The 24129-nt window shown below is 37.7% G+C and overlaps 1 protein-coding gene and 1 long non-coding RNA gene across 5 annotated transcripts; one reads left to right on the top strand and one right to left on the bottom strand.

Annotated features, from left to right (window-relative positions):
• Positions 1-594: 594 nt before the first annotated feature.
• Positions 595-4435, top strand: LOC137958493 (uncharacterized). Its single transcript, XM_068805543.1, has 6 exons — positions 595-783; positions 959-1024; positions 1764-1922; positions 2040-2223; positions 2842-3374; positions 3860-4435. The coding sequence occupies exons 1-6, from the start codon at positions 595-597 to the stop codon at positions 4433-4435; spliced, it is 1707 nt and encodes a 568-aa protein (XP_068661644.1).
• Positions 4436-6850: 2415 nt separating this feature from the next.
• On the bottom strand, positions 6851-22577 carry LOC137960068 (uncharacterized). 4 transcript variants are annotated; one of them, XR_011114112.1, is made up of 4 exons: positions 22480-22577; positions 22305-22390; positions 8014-8115; positions 6851-7387 (listed from the first exon to the last, which is right to left on the bottom strand). It is a non-coding gene; the product is annotated as an uncharacterized lncRNA (long non-coding RNA). The 4 variants fall into 4 exon arrangements; XR_011114110.1 differs by lacking the exons at positions 22305-22390; positions 22480-22577 and adding an exon at positions 17264-17780 and having other exon boundaries at positions 6851-7447; XR_011114109.1 differs by lacking the exons at positions 22305-22390; positions 22480-22577 and adding an exon at positions 17264-17780.
• Between the last annotated feature and the right edge of the window lie 1552 nt (positions 22578-24129).

The raw sequence follows: 24129 nt of genomic DNA, 5'->3' as shown, positions 1-24129 counted from the left end.
TCCTCTAATTTTTCATCGTCGGCGCAAGGTGTGCCTTTTATTTCCGATGACGAACACTTGTTTTCTTCTTTCTCGCCTATTTTCGGTGATTATTTCCAGCGACGATTAACGGCGCACGAACGCTTCCTCGCTTGACTCCTTGGTTGATTCGGCGAGAGTGTTTGCTGAATCTTTTTGTGCCTCGACATTCGACGGTGGGACCACAAAATTTGGTTTCCGTACAGACAACAGACACGCAGCCTTCTCGACCGTAGGCTCATCAGGCGGGAGAGTTGGGTTTCTGGTTTCGTCGGCAAAGAGGTTAGATTTCACATCCTCTCTCTTTTTTTTTTTCAGTCCGTCTGGTTATTGTTGCCGAGGGATTCTGGATTTCGTTTTTGTCTAGATTTGGATGATTGGTGGAGCTAGTAGAAATTCTGGTTTGGTTGTTGGATGCCGAGAGGTTAGAAATTTTGGATTTGGTTGTTGGTGGCAAAGGGGCTAGCCGAAATGCTGGATTTCGTTGTTGGCCGAGGGGCTGGCCAGAATTTTTTTTGCTGACGAAGTTTGATTTATTGCTGCTTCTGTTGATTTATTGTGGTATCTCATCACTCAATGGCGACTTCTTCCAACTTTGGTGTTCGTAACAGTTCGACACGTTCCGCCATTGAAGAACCTTCGAATCCCTATTATATTCACCATTCGGATAACCCAGAGCAAGTTCTTGTATCGCAGTTACTTACCGGTGAAAATTACATCAATTGGAGTTGTGCGATGTTGATCGCCTTATCCGTGAAGAACAAAGTGGGATTCGTCAATGGTTCCATTCCTGAACCTTAAAGTACTGATCCTAATTTGCTCAACTCCTGGACTCGGAATAATAATATGGTCATCTCTTGGATCTTAAATGTGGTTTCCAAAGAAATTTTTGCGAGTATCATTTTTGCTGCTTTTTGACCTTTGGGATCGTTTTCAACAGAGAAACGACCCTCGCATTTTTCAGCTTAAACGAGAATTAATGAACTTGCGTCAAGACAAGGATACTGTTAGCACTTATTTCACAAAGTTGAAAACTATTTGGGAAGAATTGAGTAATTACCGTCCTAATTGCTCTTGTGGGACGTGTTCTTGTAGTGGCGTTAAAAACCTTACTGATTATGATCACATGGAGTATATCATGTCCTTCTTAATGGGCCTTGATGATTTTTTTTTCCCAAGTTCGTGGTCAGTTGCTTCTCATGGATCCGATGCCTCCAATTAATCTTGTTTTTTCTCTGATTGTTCAAGAGGAACAGTAAAGGAAGACTACTCATGCCTCTGATTCGAACACTCATAATGCTCCCACTGGCGCCATGGCATTTGAGGTTAAAACAGGAGTTGCTAAATCTGGTTCTCAAAACTCTCAGAAATTTCATTCCAGTTACAATTCTGCCCAGAATCAGAACAACAACAAGTTTCATTGTAATTATTGCAAGAGAGATGGACATACCATGGACCGTTGCTACAAGCTTCATGGCTACCCGTCTGCACCTAAAGCCAAAACCAACAACTATTCTAATGTTGTTGCTCATCAAATCTCTACTGTTGATGATAGTCAAGGTTCTACATCTATTGGTAGTTTTGTTTAGAATCTGAACTCAAATCAATATCAGCAGCTCATGTCCATGTTTTCCACACATTTGAGTAGCTTTGCAAAGATCTCCACTGCTCCGGAATCTTCCACAACCAACTGCCTGGCAGGTATTTATTTCTCTGTGTCTTTAAATCCCCTTATTTCTTCACAGCAATTCTGGATTGTCGACTCAGGAGCTACTCGACATATTTGTTCTCTAGCTCCTGCTTTTATTTCCTTGCATGTTGTTTCTCATACTACAGTTACTTTGCCTAACCATTCTCAAATTTTAGTCCATTTTGCTGGTGATGTTAAACTACATTTTAACCTTGTACTTAAATACGTACTGTTTGTCCCTCAATTCAAATTCAACTTGATCTCTGTTAATGCTTTAGTTACTGCATCTGGGTTTACCGTATGTTTCCTTGCTGATTGTTTTGTTATCCAGGATCTATCCACCCAGAGGATGATTGGCAAGGGTGACAAAGTCCAAGATCTCTATGTTCTTCGTGCTCAATGTTTGAATTCTGCTTCCACTGCTTTTGTTAACAATGTTTCTGCTCATGTTTGGCATAATAGGCTAGGCCACATTTCTTTTACGAAACTTGACTCTTTAAAAGATCAGTTGCAATGTGATGTAACTAGATTATATAAGTCAGATCCTTGTTATATTTGCCCTCTTGCTAAACAACGTAGGTTATCTTTTGAATCGCATAACCATTTATCAAAATTTCCTTTTGATCTTGTGCACTATGATATTTGGGGACCATATCAAACTATTTCCTATACTAGTCATCGTTATTTTTTAACTCTTGTCGATGATTGTACTAGATTTACTTGGATTTATCTATTGAAAACTAAATCTGGTGTTGTTTCCGTGATACCGAAGTTTTTTAATATGGTTTTTACTCAATTTAATGCCAAAATCAAGGTTTTTCGATCGGATAATGCCCCTGAGTTATCTTTTGTCGAGTTTTTTCAAGATCAAGGAGTTTTGCACCATTTTTCCTGTGTCGAAAGGCCTCAACAAAACTCAGTTGTTGAACGAAAACATCAACACCTCTTGAATGTGGCTCGTTCATTGTTTTTTCAATCCTGAATTTCAGTATCTTTTTGGACAGAATGTATTCTGACTACGACTTTCTTGATTAATAGAACTCCTTCTCCTCTCTTGCGCTATAACACCCCTTGTCATTTGCTTTACAATACAATTCCTGCTTATCCTTCTTTTTGCGTCTTTGGCTGTTTAGCTTTTGTTTCCACTTTAGCTGTTCATCGACCCAAGTCCCACCCTCGCGCTCGGGTTTGTGTGTTTCTTGGTTATCCTGCTGGTGTGAAAGGGTATAAATTCTATGATGTGGAGGCCAAACATGTTTTTATTTCAAAAGATGCAGTGTTCTATGAGGACGTTTTCCTTTTTCATACTATCACCAGTTTAGATCAAAGTACTGATCCCTTTCCTGATTTGGTTCTGCCCCACTCCTCCATACAAGTTTCTTCTCTTCCAGAACTTGGCTCTTCCTCTATTCATGATTCCCCAGCTATCTCTGATGTTCCAGTTGATGATATTCCAACTAATGATATTCCAACACTTGTTCCTTCCACATCTGCTTGTTCTACTTTCCGCCAATCTACTAGGAAGACTCATCCACCCCATTATTTGCAGGATTATCACTGCAATTTACTTGTTGGTTCTTCTCCATCTCCCTCTGTGTCTTATCCGATATCTAATTTCATCTCTTACTATGCCCTTTCTGATTCGCATAGACAGTTTGCGCTTAGTGTATCTTCTTAGGTTGAACCTCAATACTATCACCAAGCAGTAAAGTGCCATGAATGGAGGTTAGCTATGCGTGACAAATTGAAAGCTTTGGAAGCTAACAACACCTGAACCGTCACTTCTCTGCCTCCTGATAAGCATACTATGGTTGCAAATGGGTATATAAAATCAAACTTAAATCTGATGGTTCTCTTGAGCGATATAAGACTCGTTTGGTAGCCAAAGGCTACACACAACAAGGTTTAGATTTTGTTGACACTTTTTCTCCAGTGGCCAAATTAGTTACTGTGAAGGTTCTTCTTGCTCTTGCTGCCTCTCATAATTGGCATCTAGCTCAGCTTGATGTCAACAACGCCTTTTTAAACGATGATCTTTTTAAAGAAATCTATATGGATCTCCCTCTTGGCTATCTTCGATAAGGGGAGTCCTCTTCCCCTCATAAAAAATTAGTTTGCAAGCTTCACAAGTCACTTTATGGTCTCAAACAGGCTTCGCGGCAACGGTATTCCAAATTTTCTCATGTTTTGATCAATTTTGGCTTTCTCCAATCGAAATTTGATTACTCTCTCTTCAACAAAGGTCATGGTTCGTCCTTTGTTGCTCTGTTGGTTTATGTGGATGATATTATCCTTACTGGTCCTTCATCTAGTGCTATTGCTGAGCTCAAAAAATTTCTGCATACTCAGTTTAAGCTAAAAGATCTTGGTTGTCTCAAACACTTTCTTGGTTTTGAGATTGCTCAGTCCAAACAAGGTATTGTGCTTTCTCAACGCCATTACACCTTACAATTACTTGATGACACAGGTTACTGGGCTTGTAAACCCACTACTGTTCCAATGGATCCCAAACTTCATTTAACTGCCACTGAAGGTGACCTGCTTCCTGATATAACACATTATCGACGATTTGTTGGGAAACTTCTTTACCTCACTTTATCTCGCCCCGATATTACCTTTGCAGTTCACAAGCTCACTCAATTTGCGGCTCAACCCCGCCTTCCTCACCTCAAGGTCGTGCATCACCTGCTTCGTTATCTCAAGAACAGTCCTGGTCAAGGTTTGTAGTTTTTTTCTACTTCTTCTTTGCAGCTGCGAGCTTACTCTGATGCTTGTGCTCCAGTGCATTTGAAGGCTTTTTCTGATGTTGATTGGGGATCATGTCTTGATTCTCGTCGATCTACTACGGGTTTTTGCATCTTTATTGGTGATTCTTTAGTCTCTTGGAAGGCCAAAAATAGACCACTGTTTCTCGCTCCTCCGCAGAGGCTGAATACCGAGCTCTTTCTTCTACTGCTAGTGAAATTATTTGGTTGCAGCAACTTCTTCAAGATTTTTAAGTCAAGGTTGCATCTCCTGCGTTACTCTATTGCGACAATCAAGCTGCGATACATATTGCTTTGTTAGGTTCTTCTCTTGCTATGGATCGAGTCACCCTTCTTTCCTCTCTTCCCTCCATGGATGATCTTGACGTTGGAAGAGAACCCTTGTTTCTTGGTCGAGTAATGGTGGAACTCAATTAGAATGAAGGAGTTTTGGAGGAAGCTCAACCTTGGACCTCAAAGGGAGAATTCGACCTTGACCTCTGAGGGAGAATCAGACTTGTAAAATATAATTTTCTCAATACTTGCCTCTCTTTTCCTTCGCGTCCCCTTAAATAGGGTTGAGGACGAAAATACAAAGATGACCCATTAGGTTAAGTGGTTCACGCCACATTATACTGAACCAACCCAAAGTAAACTAAACCAATTAAAGTAAACCACACCGAATTGAAATTACATGAAAAGTAAATTGACTTAATTTAATTCCTATGCCTATGGATAACTCGTGATGCTATGGAGTCCATAACATGCTTCTAATCCCACCTTTCTTGAGCGTACTAAACATATTGAGATCGATTGTCATTTTGTTCGTGAACATGTTACTTCGGGAGTCCTCAAGTTACTTCCCATTCGATCTCAATACCAGTTAGCCGACATGTTCACTAAACCTCTTCCTTCTACTCAACTTTTTTCTTTATTGTCCAAGATGGCTGTCAAGGACATTTATAAGCCACCTTGAGGGGGAGTATTAGAATATACATACCATTTATCTTTTTTCTATTTATTATTTTATTATTTCATTACATTGTATTGTATGTATTTCATTATTATGTATTTTTTATCTTTCTATCTTGATGTATAAAGACTCTTGTAATTTCGAAATCAATGAGAAATCAAAAATCACTTTTTCACTTCGTCTTCTCGGTTGTGCCTCCCCGACGGTCAGAGCTTAACGGCTCTTTCGTATTTTAAGCTCTAACAACAACCTTTGTGTAAAAAGGCCTTGTGTGGTGATGTTCTATCACTCCTAGTGTGGTGCCAAGCATTTTATCGTTGCTTACCAGTAGTATAGCCTTGTTGGTGCGATAAGAACTGTATAAAGTACACAGTTTAGTGTTTTTTAGATTTTCGATTAATAGGGTTTGGGGATTCCCTCAAAGCCTAACATAGCATGTTGGATTTGCTTCTCTTTGTTAGATTTGAACTGAGTTTTAAAATGAGATCGGGTCCTATCCAAATCTGTAAGCCTACTTGTTGGTGTTGATATGTTATTTGCTGCAACTATCAAACGGAGATGTAGACGTTCTATTGCTCCTTGTGGGGTAGTGTTCTATTGGCCCTTACTAGCAGTACACCCTTTGTCGGAGCGATGAAAAATGTATAAAGTAAACAATTTAGTGCGTTTTAGATTTTTGGTTAATAGGGTTCAGGAATTCCCTCAAAGCCTAACATAGCATGTTGGATTTGCTTCTCCATTTGAAATTTGAATTAAATTTTAAAATATTAACCGGTCCTATCTAAATCTGTAAGTCTACCTGTTGATTTTGATATGTACTTTGTTGCAACTATCAACTGAAGCTCGCAAGTCTTCCTAGTTGTGTATGTTCCATTTTCAAGATTAGATCTAAAATAAGTGTTCGTAAAAACGTATCAGCAACTAATTAATAGGCTAGGGCTAGAAATCCTCTCCAATTTATGCCTATTTCCTTTCTCAAGGTGATTCCTCTTTTTAATCAACTAGAAAAGATCAACAAGGAGCCGGAAAGAAAGGTTAGAGAATTGATGTTGCATAATTCATGGAGTTGATCAAAAGCATGTGGGGAGTGGACACTAGAAGAGAGATTTGAAGGTATAGAACAACCTATGATACAACAAAATGATCGGTGTGTGTGGGCATGTAATATTTATACGGAGCCGTTTGATGATACAACATGAGTGGAAGTGGTGGTTGCATGGAAGCCAGCTAAGCTCCACTCCATCCTCATACTGGGTTAAACAGCTACAACAATGGTTGTTCACCACCTCATGTCAGTAAAAAAGAAGCTACCAAACTACATGCGAACTCAGGCATGAGAGCCACAGTGAGTCTTGTATTTACCAATCATATTTTAGCTATTGGATGATGCAAACACAAATAGAATAATAGGAAACAGTTAGCAAATGATCCAATCCAGCTGAGCCAGGTAAACTAGCACTCGAGCCTTGAACAGGGTCATTTACAAGCGATTAACTGGGTTTAGAACGCCTGGTAAACCTACCCAGACCAACCAGTCAACTGTGACCATGAACCGGGTGACATCACCGAAGTTAATCAAACAGTCATAACTAAAATGAAAAGACAAACATATAAACACTCCACTTTAATATATTAACATTTTGTTTAAGGCAAGGATCCTCTTAAAACATACCCAAATACCACAAAAAAAAAAAAAAAAAACACCGACTGAAGGGGAGGTACTAATCGAATCATCAGGTGAAAGAGCAACTTCATCTGTTGAACCCCCAACCCTATGCTGTCTTGGTAGTACTGGAACCCCCTGCTGCACATTTACATCAAAGTTCTCCTCCAATGGGCTAACCCGGCGATATCTGAACCTGGGAAGAACACTAATATCTGCTCCTTCCTGACCCGCCACAGCATATAAAAATGCTATTATGCAAGGCAAGCAACAGCACAGAGCAATTCCAATGACGCAAGCTAGTAAGATGCAAAATATTGCAAAAAAACAAATCAAATGCAAGAAAAAACACTGTTAACCTGCACATGAGAGTAAAAATCCACGGTGAGATTGAGAGTATCATTCCAATGTGCACCAGAAATAAGTTACATGAAATTGTACAAAACCTACAAATTTACTGGAAATTCTTTAAGACTCGTGATACCAGTGCATCACACTTACCCAGACCTGGTAGTAAAAAAAAGGTTCTAACTAGTACCCAGTAGCTGTCCTAAATAAAGGTCATATACCTCTATGAATAATCCCAATATAGGCTATTACCTATCTGCTTCAATATTGGGAAACACTAACACACCAATTTTGCACAAATTGCAATTTGAGAAATAAAAATTAATGTAACTTTTCATAAAGTAGTTGAATTGCATGCTGGCAGTTCACTCAGATTTTTTTAGCGTCTAAAGCTTCCTGCTAATACAATGGATAACTAAACATTAATATAATTTTTCATAAACAAGTTGAAGTAGGCCCTGCAGTCCGTAGGGCGTCATTTGACTAAACTATCTCTCCTCACGATTCAACTTTTTTTCAAGGACAAAAAATCTTTTGCAATCATCTAGAATGAAAAATAAAAAAAAGGATCCTTTACCAATATAGACGAGGAGCATCTTGCAGCAATGTTTGGCCACCAACCACAATCCACCATAGAAAGGAGACCATGGTATTCGTAGGCTCCAACCTTTTGGCAAACCTGAGATTAAGAAGGAAAAGTCAAGAAAAAAAGTCTGATTACACATAAATAAACTTTAAAAAATATACGAACACCATATTGTTTTTCTTAATCATGACAAGCAGACGAGAAATCCAGTTTTCCAAACAAATACAAATAAAGCACATCAATCAATAATATCTATGCTGAGTGAAACTAAATAGGGTTCAGCAAATATGAGTGACACACAACCTGGTATATCTCAACGATACACTCAGATCCCACCTAACAAAATGAACCATTATAACTTTTTTACCCAACCACCAGTTGAACCAAAAGAAAAGCACCAATTAAAGAGATTTTCTCAACCCAAACACATCAAAGGATCAATGCATGATTGGCAGAAAAACACAAGCAAAGACAATGTTTTTAGTGTTTTTGTAAATGTCAGTTACCCATAACCCATACAACTAACTTAATGCTGGCGAGACTTCGACCCAAGACAAAGAAGAGCAGATCACACTCCTATTAGAATTTAAGTGATGATACTATATTTACTGCAGAAACCTATCTTTTCAATTTTTGACCATCAAAAAGTTAAAAAAAAATGTCATATGTTTTTAAAAAAACAGAAAAAAGCAATAGACACAATAAAGTAGCTTTAATTCTATAGACTAAAATTCACAAATCTATCAGAAATAAGGTCAACCAGTTCCCACATCTCAACCATTAGGGTATAATAAACACAGATATAATTTGCATTCCAACTCTCTGTACTGCCAGCTTACTTTGTAGTGTAAAACATTAGATGTAACACAGAGACATAAGCTTATGTTTACACATAAAAGTCAGGAAATGTAGGTCCCAAGCCAAAGCCAGGGCTAGTATCATACTCTAAATCTGACATTCTATGAGCAACTTGAGTCTCAAATACAAATGGCCAATCAAAGAACAAGGTGCTTCAACATGGAAACTTTCAAAAAACACAGAGCTGCGTTTTTAAGATTCAAAAGCAAAATCATAGAAGAACAAACAAAATTTGAAGGACACAATTACAAAACCATCAACTTAGTTCTCTAAGAGAAAGTTATTAAAAGAGCTGTGCTCAAAGAGGATAATCCAAAGATACATATAATGAAGAGACTACAATTAAGACAAAGCTAATACTTAGCTGACAAAGGCATTCAAATGTTGACCAATAGAAGCTATTACATAGAAACATCGAGTGACTGCCAGATATCATTAAGAAGACTGGTAAGAAGGCAGTTGAGAAAGCTACACTTTAGTAAACTAAAATCTGCATTATTACAAGCACAGTGCAAGCACTTGCAAAACCACAATGAACAGACCAAGGTTCACAAAATTGTGAGACTAAAAAACCTTGACCTCAGATTTAGGGTTTCTATGTGAGTCACAGATTTTTGTCCAACCCCTGGGACATTAATGTGATAGCTCAAGCCCCGGAAGGTCAGCAGGAGCCAGTGGAATCAAGTGCAGCCAGACATGTCATCAGTTCAGAAGCATTCAGTATGGAATGAACCTCCCTGGCCAGAGTTCTAAGCAGATCGTACAAATTGTCCATGTATAATAGGATAACAGGACCAATGCCCAAAGATGAACATAATGAAACAAGATGCATCCCAGTGACATTATGTCAAAATCCTTGTAAATAACTGCTCTTAGGAGGTTGAACAATGGAAATACAAGAAACTATATGTAAAGAAAAAAAAAATTATGGTTAAAAGCTCTAAGCAATATCAACAAGTGGCTGATCAAGAAAAGTACAGAGTTTACAATAAGAGTAATATGACTCTATTGGGATTTGAACCCTCCAGTTGCCTGGTGCCATACCGTTAGGCCATAAAGTCTTCTCAATATAATGGAAACAATACAACTAGTATATAACTCAAGGCAGCTAATTATATAATACACCTAACACCTCAAGGCCTGCATAGTCATCCCTAAACCCTGCAATATCATAAGACACTTGTTATCACCTGACTCACTTCTCGTGCTCTGCTTTCTAAAAGTACCTGTTTTGATTTTTGGTGACCGGTTTGTGAATTTTCAGTCAATATTCTTTTTCACAACACAAATATCAAAGTTCAATACTTTCTTGATTAATTTCACTGTCAAGTTCAATATCACATTACAAGATCAATACAATACAATTCAGCATGAACAATTTCAGCATCCAGATTTAGTCACATGATAGAAACAAATGCCAACTACAAAGCATAGTCCAGCATTGAGGCATAGCACTCAGCATCAGTAAACATCTGATTTCTCTGTTAATTGCTGTGTACGGAAATACTCAGGGGCAAGGTAGCCAAAACTTCCTTGCACTATGGTACTTAACATGGGTTTGGTCCAGTGTAGGGCCTATCTTTGGCAGGCCAAAGTCTGCCACCTTTGCGACCAAATTTTTATCCCATAATATGTTAGTTGTCTTAACATCCAGTGTAAGGCCTATCTTTGACAGGCCAAAGTCTGCCACCTTTGCGACCAAATTTTTATCCAATAATATGTTAGTTGTCTTAACATCCCTATGAATTGGATCCTCGCAATCCCATAAAGCCACGCAATCTAGGAGAAGTGCTCTAGATATTACAGATCATCTTGGTCATCATATGAGATTTTCCAGAGCTTCTGAATCGGGTACGGCTGGCACTGACAGCAGCAGGCAGAATAGCAGACTGAATCAGAGCACCAGCCATGATTTCTGATAACAAGAGAAACACCAGTACAAACACCAAACTGCAGGGACTGAAGACTAAAAGAGATATTATTATGAGAAACTAAAAACAAGGGGCACACAGAGATACAATTATTCTAAAAAGCCATTTCAGAAAGCATTCTTTACAGTCAGAAAAGTAAAATAGCAACTGCCAAATATTAATGTTACAATCCCAAGGTCAGAGTACAACGGTACCAAATGAAGAAAACGAACTACTTCCCAAATAGACACGATAATGGTATTAGACCATCCTATTTACCAACCCACAAACTAAAAGATTTTTTTCTCTGAACATCTATTACACTTCTATTTTACAAACCAAGCACCTTAAAGACTTGGGTGGGTTTAAGACCTTGCAACAAACCTTCCCATGTGAACCATTTAGTGATAGGTTTATTTTACTAACTAAAAGGAAGCTTAGGAGAAGTATGATGCAATACAATTCAAATGATTTTATATTCAACGAATTACATTGTTATCAAAGTTTTTACATTTAAAATAACATAGTAATTTATCATTCGACAATGATACTATGCGTCCCAATTTTGACCTGAATAATATAAAAGTCATCTGCAAAATTACTTTGAACAAGTAAATTGCAATCTGCATTCCACAAGTTCCAGAAACTCTTAAAAAGGGAAGGACTTAATAGGTGAAAGCCACAAACTTGCTCAAGAGAGTTCGACTAAAAGACACACCTATATAATGCATCCGAAAGCTACTTTTAACGAGTATGCAATCTGCCTTCCATAAGTTTCTTAACAGAGTAAGCCCAAATAAATCCGACAGCATAACTGTTTTAAAAAACAAAGCAGAACTCGTTTTAATCAATTAGTAATTTGATTAATGGAAAGTTGAGTGATTACAATAAGTAAAGGTTGAGATAGCTATATAGCAAAAATATACTATGAGATCAAACTACTGCCAATACAAAATGAAAGGACAATTCTCCTATAGACAGAAGCAGTAGATGCAACAGACCCTGGGTAACTAGCAGACAAGGTCTGAAAACATAAGGCTCCATACCAAGTTCTATCATCCACAATGACACTAGAGTTTGCACAACAATTGATAAGAAATAGTTCCCTCGGAGCCTCTCCAAGAGCAATATACAGAAGGGAGAAAGGTATGAAAATCAACCAATAAGAACCCATCACTTTGACCTCCTTCCTGCACACTGCCGACAATATTTTAAAAACCGGAATCCTAAACCAGGCGGCGATGGAGACTCAAGGAAATATTCCAAATGAAAAAAAAAAACTGCTTAAACAGATGAAACAAAAAAAAAACCCGAATAATCAGACAAAGCAATGGGAATGAGGCGAGGTGAGTTTGATTATGCGTCGTTCGTACCTTGCGATGGAGTGGCAACCAGACGGTGATGGCGTCACCAGAGACGTTGGAAGAGGGAAAACAGAATGAAAGAAAGAATAAAGGATAAGGCGCCGTTGGGAATGAGTGGTATAGCGAGGAAAAGGAAGAGGACGACGGCGAGGAGAGCAGAAGGGAATGAGGTGAGGCTAGGCGGCGGCCGAATGGGTTAGGCGAGCGGGGGAAAAATGAGAAGAGAGCGTAGCAGTGCCTAAATTTTTAGCGATTGAACGAGGTTTCGAGATAGGTGGTGCCGCCTCCGTTTTGAAGTGTGAGGAAGAGCAACACAGTCGCTGCAAAGGTCAAAATTAGCAATGGATTAGCCGGTCTGATCGTCGCCTCCGGCGATGTCTAAGCAGAAAGGCAGAGAGCCACATGTTTAAGCAAAAAGGGAGCCAGAGATTCTCAGCCATTTACACAGAGTATAGACCGGGCTAACTCAATCGTGATTCGGTCAGGTTAGCTACCGTTACATGGCCGATTGGAACAAACCAGGTCAAAAAAGGGTGTAGCTCGGGTTAAAAAAAAATTAGGAAGCAAAAAGACAAAAACTCGTTGAATCCCATATATGGGTAGACTTATACCAATTTACTTTTTGGCTTGTCATTATTTCATAGATGGACACAATGGGTTTGTTGCTCTGAATTTGATTAAAAGATGCTGACAAAAACAAATGTGTCATCGGTGAACAGAAGGACAGAAATATCAAGTTCCAAGTTGTCATGGATCTGGTTTAGCCAATCGAATTCAAGCAATTGTTAGTCCTAAAAGACACTCACTAGGTTGAATAATATCGGGAATAAAAGGTCCCTTTGCCTAATGCCCCTCTTCTAAAATACCTGTTTTACCTCCTCGTTTAGAATTACGAGAATGTTCTCGATGAATTGCAGCTCATTATCTATCTCCTCCCACAACCCATCCTTAACATAACAAAATCCAAGAAATTTCAACTCACTTCATCATACACTTAAACCAATCGTTATGAGCACTCTTTGAAGCTTGCATTTAGGAAAAAGATCCACCATCTCATGAGCAACAAGCAAGGTATGTTGTAATGGCATATTGGTTGGGTATAATAATGGAAGGAAGGACATGAATTAATTGATTTGATAGTACCTTCAAATGATTTTGATGCAGTGCTTCAATGGAGAAACGCAGTGAAGGATTGCCCCACACCTAAAAATTGATGCAGTTTTCGCTCAGTGCTTCAATGGAGAAACGCAGTGAAGGATTGCCCCACACCTAAAATTTGATGCAGTTTTCGCTCAGTGCTTCAATGGAAAAACGCAGTGAAGGATTGCCTAACAGGATTACATATCCGGTAAGATTTTGGTTTTGTTTCCATTCTGTTTAATAAATGGCAGACCGAAAATTGAGCAATCGGATAAAATTGACACCCCTACCTAAACCTTCCAACCATTGCAGCCTAAAATCTTCAAACCACTAAAGCCCTAAACCTGCAAACCATTGAAGCCCTAAACCTTCAAACCACTGAAACCCTAAACCTTCAAACCATTGAAGCCCTAAATCTTCAAAAAGTTCAAAACCTAAACCTTGAAACCATTCAAACCCTAAACCTTCAAATCATTCAAACTAGTCAAACCCTATCAAACCATTCAAACCCCAAACCTAAACCTTGAAACCCTAAACCCTAAAACCTTTCAGTTTGACGGGGGACTTTTTTGCTTAGTCTTTTTATTTGGTCTTGTTTGTATATTGGATTGTCTTTCTAACTGTTAATCTCCTCTATGTCTACATAGATTAGGGTTTGGTGCTTAAGGAACCCTTGAAACACTTCAAATCTATACAAACACAAATAGGGAAAGATAAAGGAAACGTATGCAGCTTTTTCATCTATCTTTTGGAAGTGGAAGAAATGCCATTGCAGATTTCTTCAGCATTTGAGGTAGGGTTTAGGGTTTAGGGTTTATGCCCTTTAAACCTTTTTTGTTAGTCTCACTGTTTGGCTTTTTTATTTTCTTTTTGTCTATTAAAGGGTATAGGGATTAAAGGGAACCTTGAAAGCCTTGAAACCTATAAATTGCCAAATATTAAAATTAAAGAAAACATTCCTAACATTTGGTCACTCTTAGGAAGGTGCAATAGCAAATTTCTTCCAAGCCACTCCAAGTTAGTACCACATGTTGGATATTCATCCTACAAAATAGAGGCATTCAAGTTTGGCATATAGGGAACATCTAAACCTAAACGAACAAAGATAACAAAAGAGATGTCAAATTGAAAAATGCAAGGATTAAAAAAATCGTACAGTTCTAACTCTGAGAGAGGGAGTAAAAAGCAGAAGACTTTTGTAAATGAAATTATTATATATAACAGAAACTCACTACAAAAGCAAAGCAAAATCAGAGTCATTCATCCACAAAAAGATAAAAAGAAAACCATTATTCTGTGATATTCAAGTCACACTCAAGAAAAATCCTTATAAACCCAATAAATCAGCAAATCCAATACATTACGAAATACACAATTAAACAAAGAAAAAGCACTTTAACTAAAAATAATAATTTAGAAATAAATTTCGCTGAGTAAAGAAACAAGCTTAAGACTACTTCTAGTGCATAATAGAATGCATTTGGCATGGCTCGGAAGAGGTACCACACACAGAAGCATAAATGAAGAATACTAGAAGAAAAAAAAATGAACACCTCTGGCTAATCATAATGTTAGAACAAAAATAGAAGAGTCTATAGTGAATAAAACAACCATAAACAATAAAAATCACGGGAGAAAATTAATATACAAAACAATGATAGCATGCAAAAAGTATTATAGACATCACTGAAGAATTAGTTTGAAGGGATATCATAAAGGCAAGAGAAGATTTTTCTTGGTTAAGTGACAAATTAAAAATAGAAATTAAAGTTACTAGCAAATTTTCATGCAATAACTAGTATGATTAACAAACCAAGATGTTGAAAGACTCCAATAGAGCAAGACCAATAATTGTTGTAGGAAGGATATGTAGAAAGATTTCATACAATCGCATTAGCCTTTTGTATTATATGCTTCTATTAAAAAAAGAATTATCATGATCATACTTCCAGCCTACTTGGTGGCATAGACATGATAGGAAACATTATAAACTCTTAAGTTAATTCCCTCAATTTAAAATTACACAATTGACCAAATCAGCCTACATTTAGTACATTAATGAAAATAGTATATTCCTTCAAATATTTCCATTGTATATCAATACACCCATGGTAAAATGGTAACTGAGCATATTAATGATATATAACAGCATAGAAATAGACCATTGCAAATTGACAAATTTTAGAAGATTAAAATACAATTCTCCCAACAGAAATGACTACAGATATTGGCCACAGAACGTACACAATTGTCAGTTATGCCCTTCAACAGATGTTGAAAGACTACAGCAGAGAAAGAACAACAATTTCTATAGAAATGGTATTTATAAAAGCGATTTCTTATGATAATAAGGGTGCACACCACATTTGCATTAGGCTTTGGCATTTTACACTTCTGTTCAGAAATAGCAATATCAAGATAATACTTCCAGCCTACTCACTGGCTTAGACTTGGAAGGCAAGGTCAAAACACTGTAGAGTTCATTCCTTCAATGTAAAATTGCATAATTGACTAAATCCACATACAGTTAGTAGCTTACTTATTACTGACCGGACTTATAAAAGGAGGTATGAGAGCATTTTAAGAAAATTTCAAATGTTCTCCACTGACAAAAAAATGAAATGTAAGCCACACTATTTTTAACTAAAACTTGACTATTTTACTACAATATTTGACTTTAATACACTAAATTTAGAAAGACTAACAAAAAGACCCCCATGAATATAGAGAAATCTTATAATAAGGCATATTCAACCATCTTTCCTGAACAAGAGGACGAGTTTATGAACCTAGAGTCTAATTCTGTGGCCATAGATAACAAGAATACCAATTATTACATATAATGCAGATTACAAGAGCCAATGATAAGAAAGAAAGAAAACAATTCACAAGAAATGCCAATAGCCAAATTCATGCGTACAAAAAACTTCAGCTAGAAAGTACATTTTAACAGACCATCACACTCATCAATTGCATCTTCCCCAATCCAGTTAAATCAAATAAAGCTTTTGAAATGATAAAATATATTTTGACAGACCTAAATATAGAACAGCTACACTTAAGAGTAAATAGAATAAATATCAAATATTCAAAAAAAAAGATTTATTCATACCCCACCGAATAAACAACGCCGTGCAACTACTCTTAGATTTAACATCCACAACATGATTTCACTTCATTATCATTTGACAAGATAAACAATGAGACTTAAAAATAAGCGACCACATCCATCCATACAAATTGAAAAGCAAAGCACACGATAACAAATAGAAAAACGAGATTCACCACTGAAGCAAAACACATAAAACACGTAGAGCTTTCCAATCGACGACTAAACTATAAGCGACCAAAATCTAAAATAAGCAGCCACGTCCATACTTTGCAAATCGCCAACCAAAGCAAACATCTAAATCAAACAAAAAAATAAACGTGATTCAACTCTGAAGCAAAACATAGGAGGAACGAAGTATTTTCCTAGCGGCGGCTAAACCTATGAGCAGCCACGTCCATACTCTACAAATCGAAAACCCAAGCACACGCCTAAACCAAACCAACAGATAGACTGAGATTCAAGTTTGTAGGAAAAAACATTACAAAAGTAGTACTTCCCAAGAGATGGCTACAACTATAAGCGACCAAATTTGAAAAGCACTCAATATGGACCAAAATACACCTAACAGGGAAAAAGTATCATGTATAATAATGAGAGATGAAAAAGAAGAAAAAAAGAACCCACCAGCAAAATGATACACAACAACGATAGATCGAAAACAAGTAGAATGTTCACTTGAAATGGCACGCAGACATATCTCCAGAGATCAGCGCTAGAAGTGTAGGCTTCTACGAGTGACTCTGAGTGACTTAAATTACTTACATAACCCTATGGGCGAAGCAGGACTAAGAATGCCGAATAATCAGACAAAGCAATGGGAATGAGGCCAGGCGAGTTTGATTAAGTGTCGTTCGTACCTTGTGATGGAATGGCAACCAGACGGCGACGGCGTCACAGGAGACGGTGGAAGAGGGAAAACAGAATGAAAGAAGGGATAAAGGATGCCGCTGGGAATGAGTGGTGACGACGAGAAAGAGGAAGAGGACGACGGCGAGGAGAGGCGGAAGGGAATGAGGCTAGGCAAGGCTACAGGGCTGGGCGGCGGCGGCGAAAACGGCAGCGGCCGAATGGGTTAGGCGAGTGGGGCGAAATGAGAAGAGAGGGAAAGAATGGGGAACGAGTGGCGAGCGGGAGAGTCGAGCGCAGCAGTGTCTAACTTTGTACCGATCAAACGAGGTTTCGAGATAGGAGGTGCCGCCTCCGTTTCGAAGAACACCGTGGCTGTAGAGATCAAAACCACCAATGGAGCAGCCGATCTGGTCGTCGCCTCCGACGATGTCTAAGCAGAAAGGGGGAGAGCTGGAGATTCTCTGGGGGGGTTAGTGCACAATGTCAGTGAGGGGAAAGTGGAATGGAAAGTGAAGTAATTTCCCTAAGGAAAGTGAGATGGAATGTAAAGTACTTGTTTGTGTTAGTATGCACAATAGAAAGTGAGTGCAGTGTAAAGTATTTGTTTGTGTTAGTGTGCACAATATAAAATATATTGTAAAGTACTTATTTGTGTTAGTGTGCACCATGGAAAGTGTTGTGCACAATATAAAATATATTGTAAAGTACTTATTTGTGTTAGTGTGCACCATGGAAAGTGTGGTGCAAAGTACAGATAGATTATTTATTAAATAAAATATTTTAATATATCTAATTTTCAAAAAATAAAAATAATACAAATATAACTCAAACTCCCCCGTGGGCACGTGGGAATATCTAAGTTGTTAATGTTTACATAATATAATAGTTATTTATTAATTTTTAACTACTCAAAAAATTTATAACTATTTAAGTATTAATCAATAAACATATTTTAATAATTTATATTACAACTATTATGTTTTGTTTTTATTACCATAAATTCAACATTAATTATGATACACATTTCATTATTATACCAATCATTAATCATTAATTTTTAGCCAATAATTACTATGATTTGATTAATGAATTATTTAGGTGTCTACTATCAACCACTAATTAGTTATTAATTACTTTATAAACTACTTTAGTTGCTTACAAGAAATTAATTTTTTTTTTTTGGAAAAGAAACAACGAAGGGTTAATTACTATTAACAATGGTAATGTCAAATTTCTCCGAAAATTCCACCTAGTTGCCTTGAAAATAATATCAATAAATCACACAAGGAAACACTTGAATGTGTGGGAAATAAGGAAAATCATAAGGTATGCAAAGAAGGGGGTCTTTCGAATTGAGCCGGAGAGGTTGCAGAGAGGGGAGAGAAGTCGCTGACGGTTGTCGGTGCTGGGGGCGGCGAGAGGCAGAGAATCAAGCACCGGGGGGGAGAGGTCGCAGAGGGGGCGATTGAAATCGCCGACGGTTGCGAGCAAGGGAGGAGCCGAAGAGGTTACAGAGAGGGGAGAGATGTCGTCGAAGGTCGTTGGTGCTGGGGACGGCGAGAGGAAGGGAGTCGAGCGCCGAAGACAAGGTCGCACAACAGAGGGCGATTGAAATCTCCCAAGGTCGCGAGCGAGCGAGAGAGAATTTTTTTTTCTCTGAAACCCTCATTTTGTCGACAGAGCTTCCTTCCCAAGCCCGAGCCCGAGCCCGAGCCCGAGAGGGAAAGTGAATTCAGAGCTCGACCCCTCTAAATTTACTTTCCATCGTTTTATGCCTAAAATGGGGGGAAGCGAAATACATTTGTATTTTACTTTCCCCCTGCACTTACGCGGCGCACTAACGAGTTTTGGCTCCATTTACCCAGTGTAAGTGAAATACATTTCACTTACATTGCGCATTAACAGGGCCTCAACGATCTCAGCGATTTACACAGAGGTATAGACCGGGCTAACTTGGTCAGGTTAGTCGCCGTTACACGGCCAATTGGAACAAATCGGGTCAAAGAAGGGTGTTGGCTCGGCTTAAATAAATTTTTAGGAAGCAAAAAGACAAGAACTCGTTGCATGCGATAGGTGAAACACACCAGGTTACCTCGACTTAATCAGAGAAAACCGAGTCAACTCAGACACGAGTCAGCAAGAAAATAAACTGTCACAACGGCTTCGTAACAACCGATATGAGGTTTGTAATGGACTACTTTAAAAAAGTAACGGCCGAAACTTTCTAATTTTCAGTCCCGAGATGTCATAACATATCGGCCGAAATCCACGTGTGCCAATGCGTCCCGCCAGCGTCGCGCCTTTGTGGCGATCGCGTTACGTGTGGCAAACGATTACACACGCGTGGCGGTGCCGTGGTTCACTCGTGTCACACAAGTGGCAAAAAACACATCAAATGGTGAGATTAAAAACACATCATATGCAAGAAAAAACCACTATTAACTTGCACATGAGAGTAAAAATCCACGGTGAGATTGAGAGTATCATTCCAATGTGCACCAGAAATAAGTTACATGAAATTGTTAAGAACCTACAAATTTACTGAAAATTCTTTAAGACTCATGATACCAGTGCATCATACTTACCCAGACCTGGTAGTAAAAAAAAGGTTCTAACTAGTACCCAATAGCTGTCCTAAATAAAGGTCATATACCTCTATGAATAATCCCAATATAGGCTATTACCTATTTGCTTCAATATTGGAAAACACTTACACACCAATTTTGCACAAATTGCAATTTGAGAAATAATTAATGTAACTTTTCATAAAGTAGTTGAAATGCATGCTGGCAGTTCACTCAGATTTTTTTAGCGTCTAAAGCTTCCTGCTAATGCAATGGATAACTAAACATTAATACAATTTTTCATAAACAAGTTGAAGTATGGCCCTTCAATCTGTAGAGCGTCATTTGACTAAACTATTTCTCCTCATGATTCAAACTTTTTTTCAAGGACAAAAAATCTTTTGCAATCATCTAGATAAAAGGAATTTGTGTGTGTGTATAAAAGGACAATAAATCTTTTACCAATACAGACGAGGAGCATCTTGCAGTAATGTGTGTGTTTGTGTGTGTATAATTGTTATTAGATTACAAAAGGAATTTATGATCCCCAAGAACAACACACAATAAAAGAAATGCCCAAAGAGTTTTTCAAAATTTTAACCAAAAACTTCTCGAAGTTATAGGGAAACAAAAAAAACAACACCGCTGCACATAAGAGGAAATAGCATAATCTGTTGGTTGTGCGTCACAACATTTGCAACAACACCCCTTGAAAGAATAACCTTTTCTCGTTTTCACTTTTCTTCAATCTTTGCAACCTTTAATATGGCATTATATCCAATATTTTTTTTTCTTCATAAAGTTAGCTTGAAAATAGGTATAATCATGACAAAAGTAGGAGAAACAAACAAAAAAGGAAGCAAAACTCACTCAAGAATGCTTTATGTTCATAATAGAGATGGAAAAAACAATTCAGTTAAGCATGGTTCTGGTATCATTTAAAGAACAAATACCAGGATGATGAACCATGCTCAATCAAGAGGTAATTTAGGTGCATTATGATGGGTCGACCAGCAACATTGCAATAGAAACATTTTTCAAAAAAAATAAAAAAAATCATTGCACTTGGAACACACCTTTTGTAGAAATTATTGTGAAATTCAATAGCGTGTTGATAAATTAAATAAATTACTGAAATAACTTAAGTTGCTAATATTTAATTTAGTATTATTGATGTAACTAATAATTAATTCAAAGTTGAAATAATAAATTAACTGATCAATAAATAGTTTCAAAAAATAAACAACAACAATTTTAGTAAACATTATTAAAAAAAGAGTGAAGGCCTCCCACCACTGTCCATGGGAGAGCTTTCTCCCTCAAGCAAAGTAGAACACGAAAGGGGGAGGTTGTCCTCTTCTTGCGATCGCCTTTTTGTCACTAAAATTAATGGGTGACTACACTATGCTGACCTTTACAAGTTACAGAGATCAGTGAGAAGAAGAATGGGCAAGGGAGGTGGTCCTCCTCCCATCACTGGAACGGGAGGACGACCTCCCCTTCCCCTTTCCATTCTCCACTCTAGTCTACAATTTTCAAAGGATGCCAAGAAGAAGAAGGGAATAGGAGACGCCGTCTCCCTACCATTGTCGGCTTTGGGAAGGCGACTTGCAAGTGGAGGATGACCTCATCTTCCTCCTTCCCCTTCTCGTCAGCTTCTTATGAATAAAAATAAAAAAGAAGAAGAAGGAAGAAAAAGGAAGAAGATATATGAACCATAATGAACCAAAACAATACAAACTTATGTTCCACCATGAAAGGTGAAATTTCACATTTCATCGTTTTGTCAAAGAATGAGTATGAAACTAATTTGGCCACTGGTCCAACTTCTTACCAACTAATAAGAAACATAAATCAAAAAGATAAATAAATTCATTTTCCAACTAAACTAAACTTACAAGTCAGTTGTGTCAAAATCCTTGCAAATAATTGCTCTTTGGAGGTCTAACAACAGAAGACCTATTGTTAAACCATCCAACGGCTTTCTACTTCATTTGAGGTTGTCTAAATCAAAATTTAATAGTAAAATAAAGATAATAATATCATTGTAAATATAATGAAGTAAACCATATTCTATTACATGATCGACAACAAAAGCAAGACATCTAAATCAAACAAACAAATAAACGTGATTCAACTCTGAAGCAAAACATAGGAGGAACGAAGTATTTTCCTAGCAACGGCTAAACCTATGAGCAGCCGCGTCCATACTCTACAAATCGAAAACCTAAGCACACGCCTAAACCAAACCAACAAATAGACGAGATTCAAGTCTGTAGGAAAACACATCAGAAAAGTAGTACTTCCCGAGCGACGGCTACAACTATAAGCGACCAAATTCGAAAAGCACTCAATAAGGACCAAAATACACCTAACAGAAAAAAAGTATCATGTATAATAATGAGAGATGAAAAAGAAAAAAAAAGAACCCACCAACAAGATGATACACAACAACGAAAGATCGAAAACGAGTAGAAATGTTTACCCGAAATGGCACGCAGACATACTCTCCAGGGATCAGCGCTGGAAGTGTAGGCTTCTATGAGTGTGACTTAAATTACCTACATAACCCTATGGGCGAAGCAGGACAAAGAATGCCGAATAATCAGACAAAGCAATTGGAATGAGGCCAGGCGAGTTTGATTAAGCGTCGTTCGTACCTTGCGATGGAATGGCAACCAGACGGCGACGGCGTCACAGGAGACGGTGGAAGAGGGAAAACAGAATGAAAGAAGGGATAAAGGATGAGGCGCAGCTGGGAATGAGTGGTGACGGCGAGGATGTCGGCGGCGGCGTCCGAATGGGTTAGGCAAGCGGGGCAAAATGAGAAGAGAAGGAAAGAATGGGGAACGCGTAGCAAGCGGGAGAGTCGAGCGCAGCACTGTCTAACTTTTTAGCGATCGAACTAGGTTTCGAGATAGGTGGTGCCGCCTCCGTTTCGAAGAACGCGGTGGCTGTAGAGATAAAAATCACCATTGGAGCAGCCGATCTGGTCGTCGCCTCCGACGATGTCCGGATATTCTCAGCGATCTCAGCGATTTGCAGAGGTCTAGACCGGGCTAACTCGGTCAGGTTAGTTATCGTTACGCGGCCGATTGGAACAAACCCGGCCAAATAAGGGTGTGGTTCGGTTTAACTAAATTTTTAGGAAGCAAAAAGAGAAAAATTCGTTGCATGCGATAAGTGACATATCGGATATCGTAACATATCGCAAAGGACGTACGTATCGGCGGATATCCACGTGTGTCAAACGCTTCGCGCCAGTGTTGCGCCTGTGTGGCGATTGCGTGGCGCATCTGGGACCCACGCATGTCGTCCTAGTGGCGTGCGCGTGGCGAACGCGTGTCCTCCTCTTGGCAAACACTTGGCGCAAGCATGTCGGCCAAGTGGACACTTGGCTCGCTCGTGGCAAACTAGTAACACAGGTGCTGACAACGTGGGTCTAGGGTTTAGACCCTAAACCCTAAACCCTAAACCCGAAACCCTAAACCCTGCACGCACAAGGTTCAGTCATTCACGCACGTGGCACCCTTGCACAATTACTTATTATGCTTATTAATTATTACTTATATTGATTATAAATTTATCCTAACCATTAGTTTTTATTATCAGTAATTATTGCTCTAACTTATTGATTAGTAAAAAAATAAATTAATAAATAAATTGAAATCTGTATTACCAATTTTATATTATTAATTAATACTCATTATCGTGGGTCTATTATTAGTTATTACTTATTTATATAAATAATTTGTTGTTATTATTATTTATTACTATTATCATCGATTATTTATGTAAATAACCAAACTTATTAATTATTTTTTAGATTATGTTACTAATATTGTTTAATTAATTATTATTATACGTCATACTTAAAATTACTCTATACTTATTAGTTATTGGTTCTATTAATTATAGATATAGAATAATTTTTATTTATTATTATTAACTATTATTATAAAAATTATTACTCCAAAAATCGATTAAATGTGAAAAATAATTATATCTATATTAAAAATATTGATTATAATAATTTCATACTTAATTATTATTATTATTACTCTATTATTATATTTAGTAGTAATTATTTTTAACTATTTTATAAAAAATATTTATTTATTTATTTCCTTATAATTATTTAATAATTAATCAATTAATATGTAATAAATTAGTAATTATGGTACTACATTAGCTAAACTTAGATGCCCTAAATTGGGGCATATTATCCCCTTAAAAGGAACTAAAAGGGTCAATAGAAAAGTGACGGTCTTAATTTGATTTTGTCGTCTTCAATTGGGTATTGGTGGTTC

This window comes from Aristolochia californica, unplaced genomic scaffold, assembly GCF_029961685.1.
Source record: "Aristolochia californica isolate CCGP_79_NKW_82.1479 unplaced genomic scaffold, dmAriCali1.0.hap1 SCAF_3, whole genome shotgun sequence".
NCBI classification, from domain to species: Eukaryota; Viridiplantae; Streptophyta; class Magnoliopsida; order Piperales; family Aristolochiaceae; genus Aristolochia; species Aristolochia californica.
The sequence above is the reverse complement of the archived record's forward strand: the minus strand, read 5'-3'. Positions and strand labels throughout refer to the sequence as shown.

Excerpts from the sequence above, each read along its gene's own strand:
- LOC137958493 (XM_068805543.1), top strand. The coding sequence starts at position 595 with ATGGCGACTTCTTCCAACTTTGGTGTTCGTAACAGTTCGACACGTTCC. Across the intron at positions 1,923-2,039 it reads TTAAACTACATTTTAACCTT|GATCTATCCACCCAGAGGAT; the intron begins GTACTTAAATAC and ends TTTGTTATCCAG. Across the intron at positions 3,375-3,859 it reads ATAGACAGTTTGCGCTTAGT|GCTTCGCGGCAACGGTATTC; the intron begins GTATCTTCTTAG and ends GGTCTCAAACAG.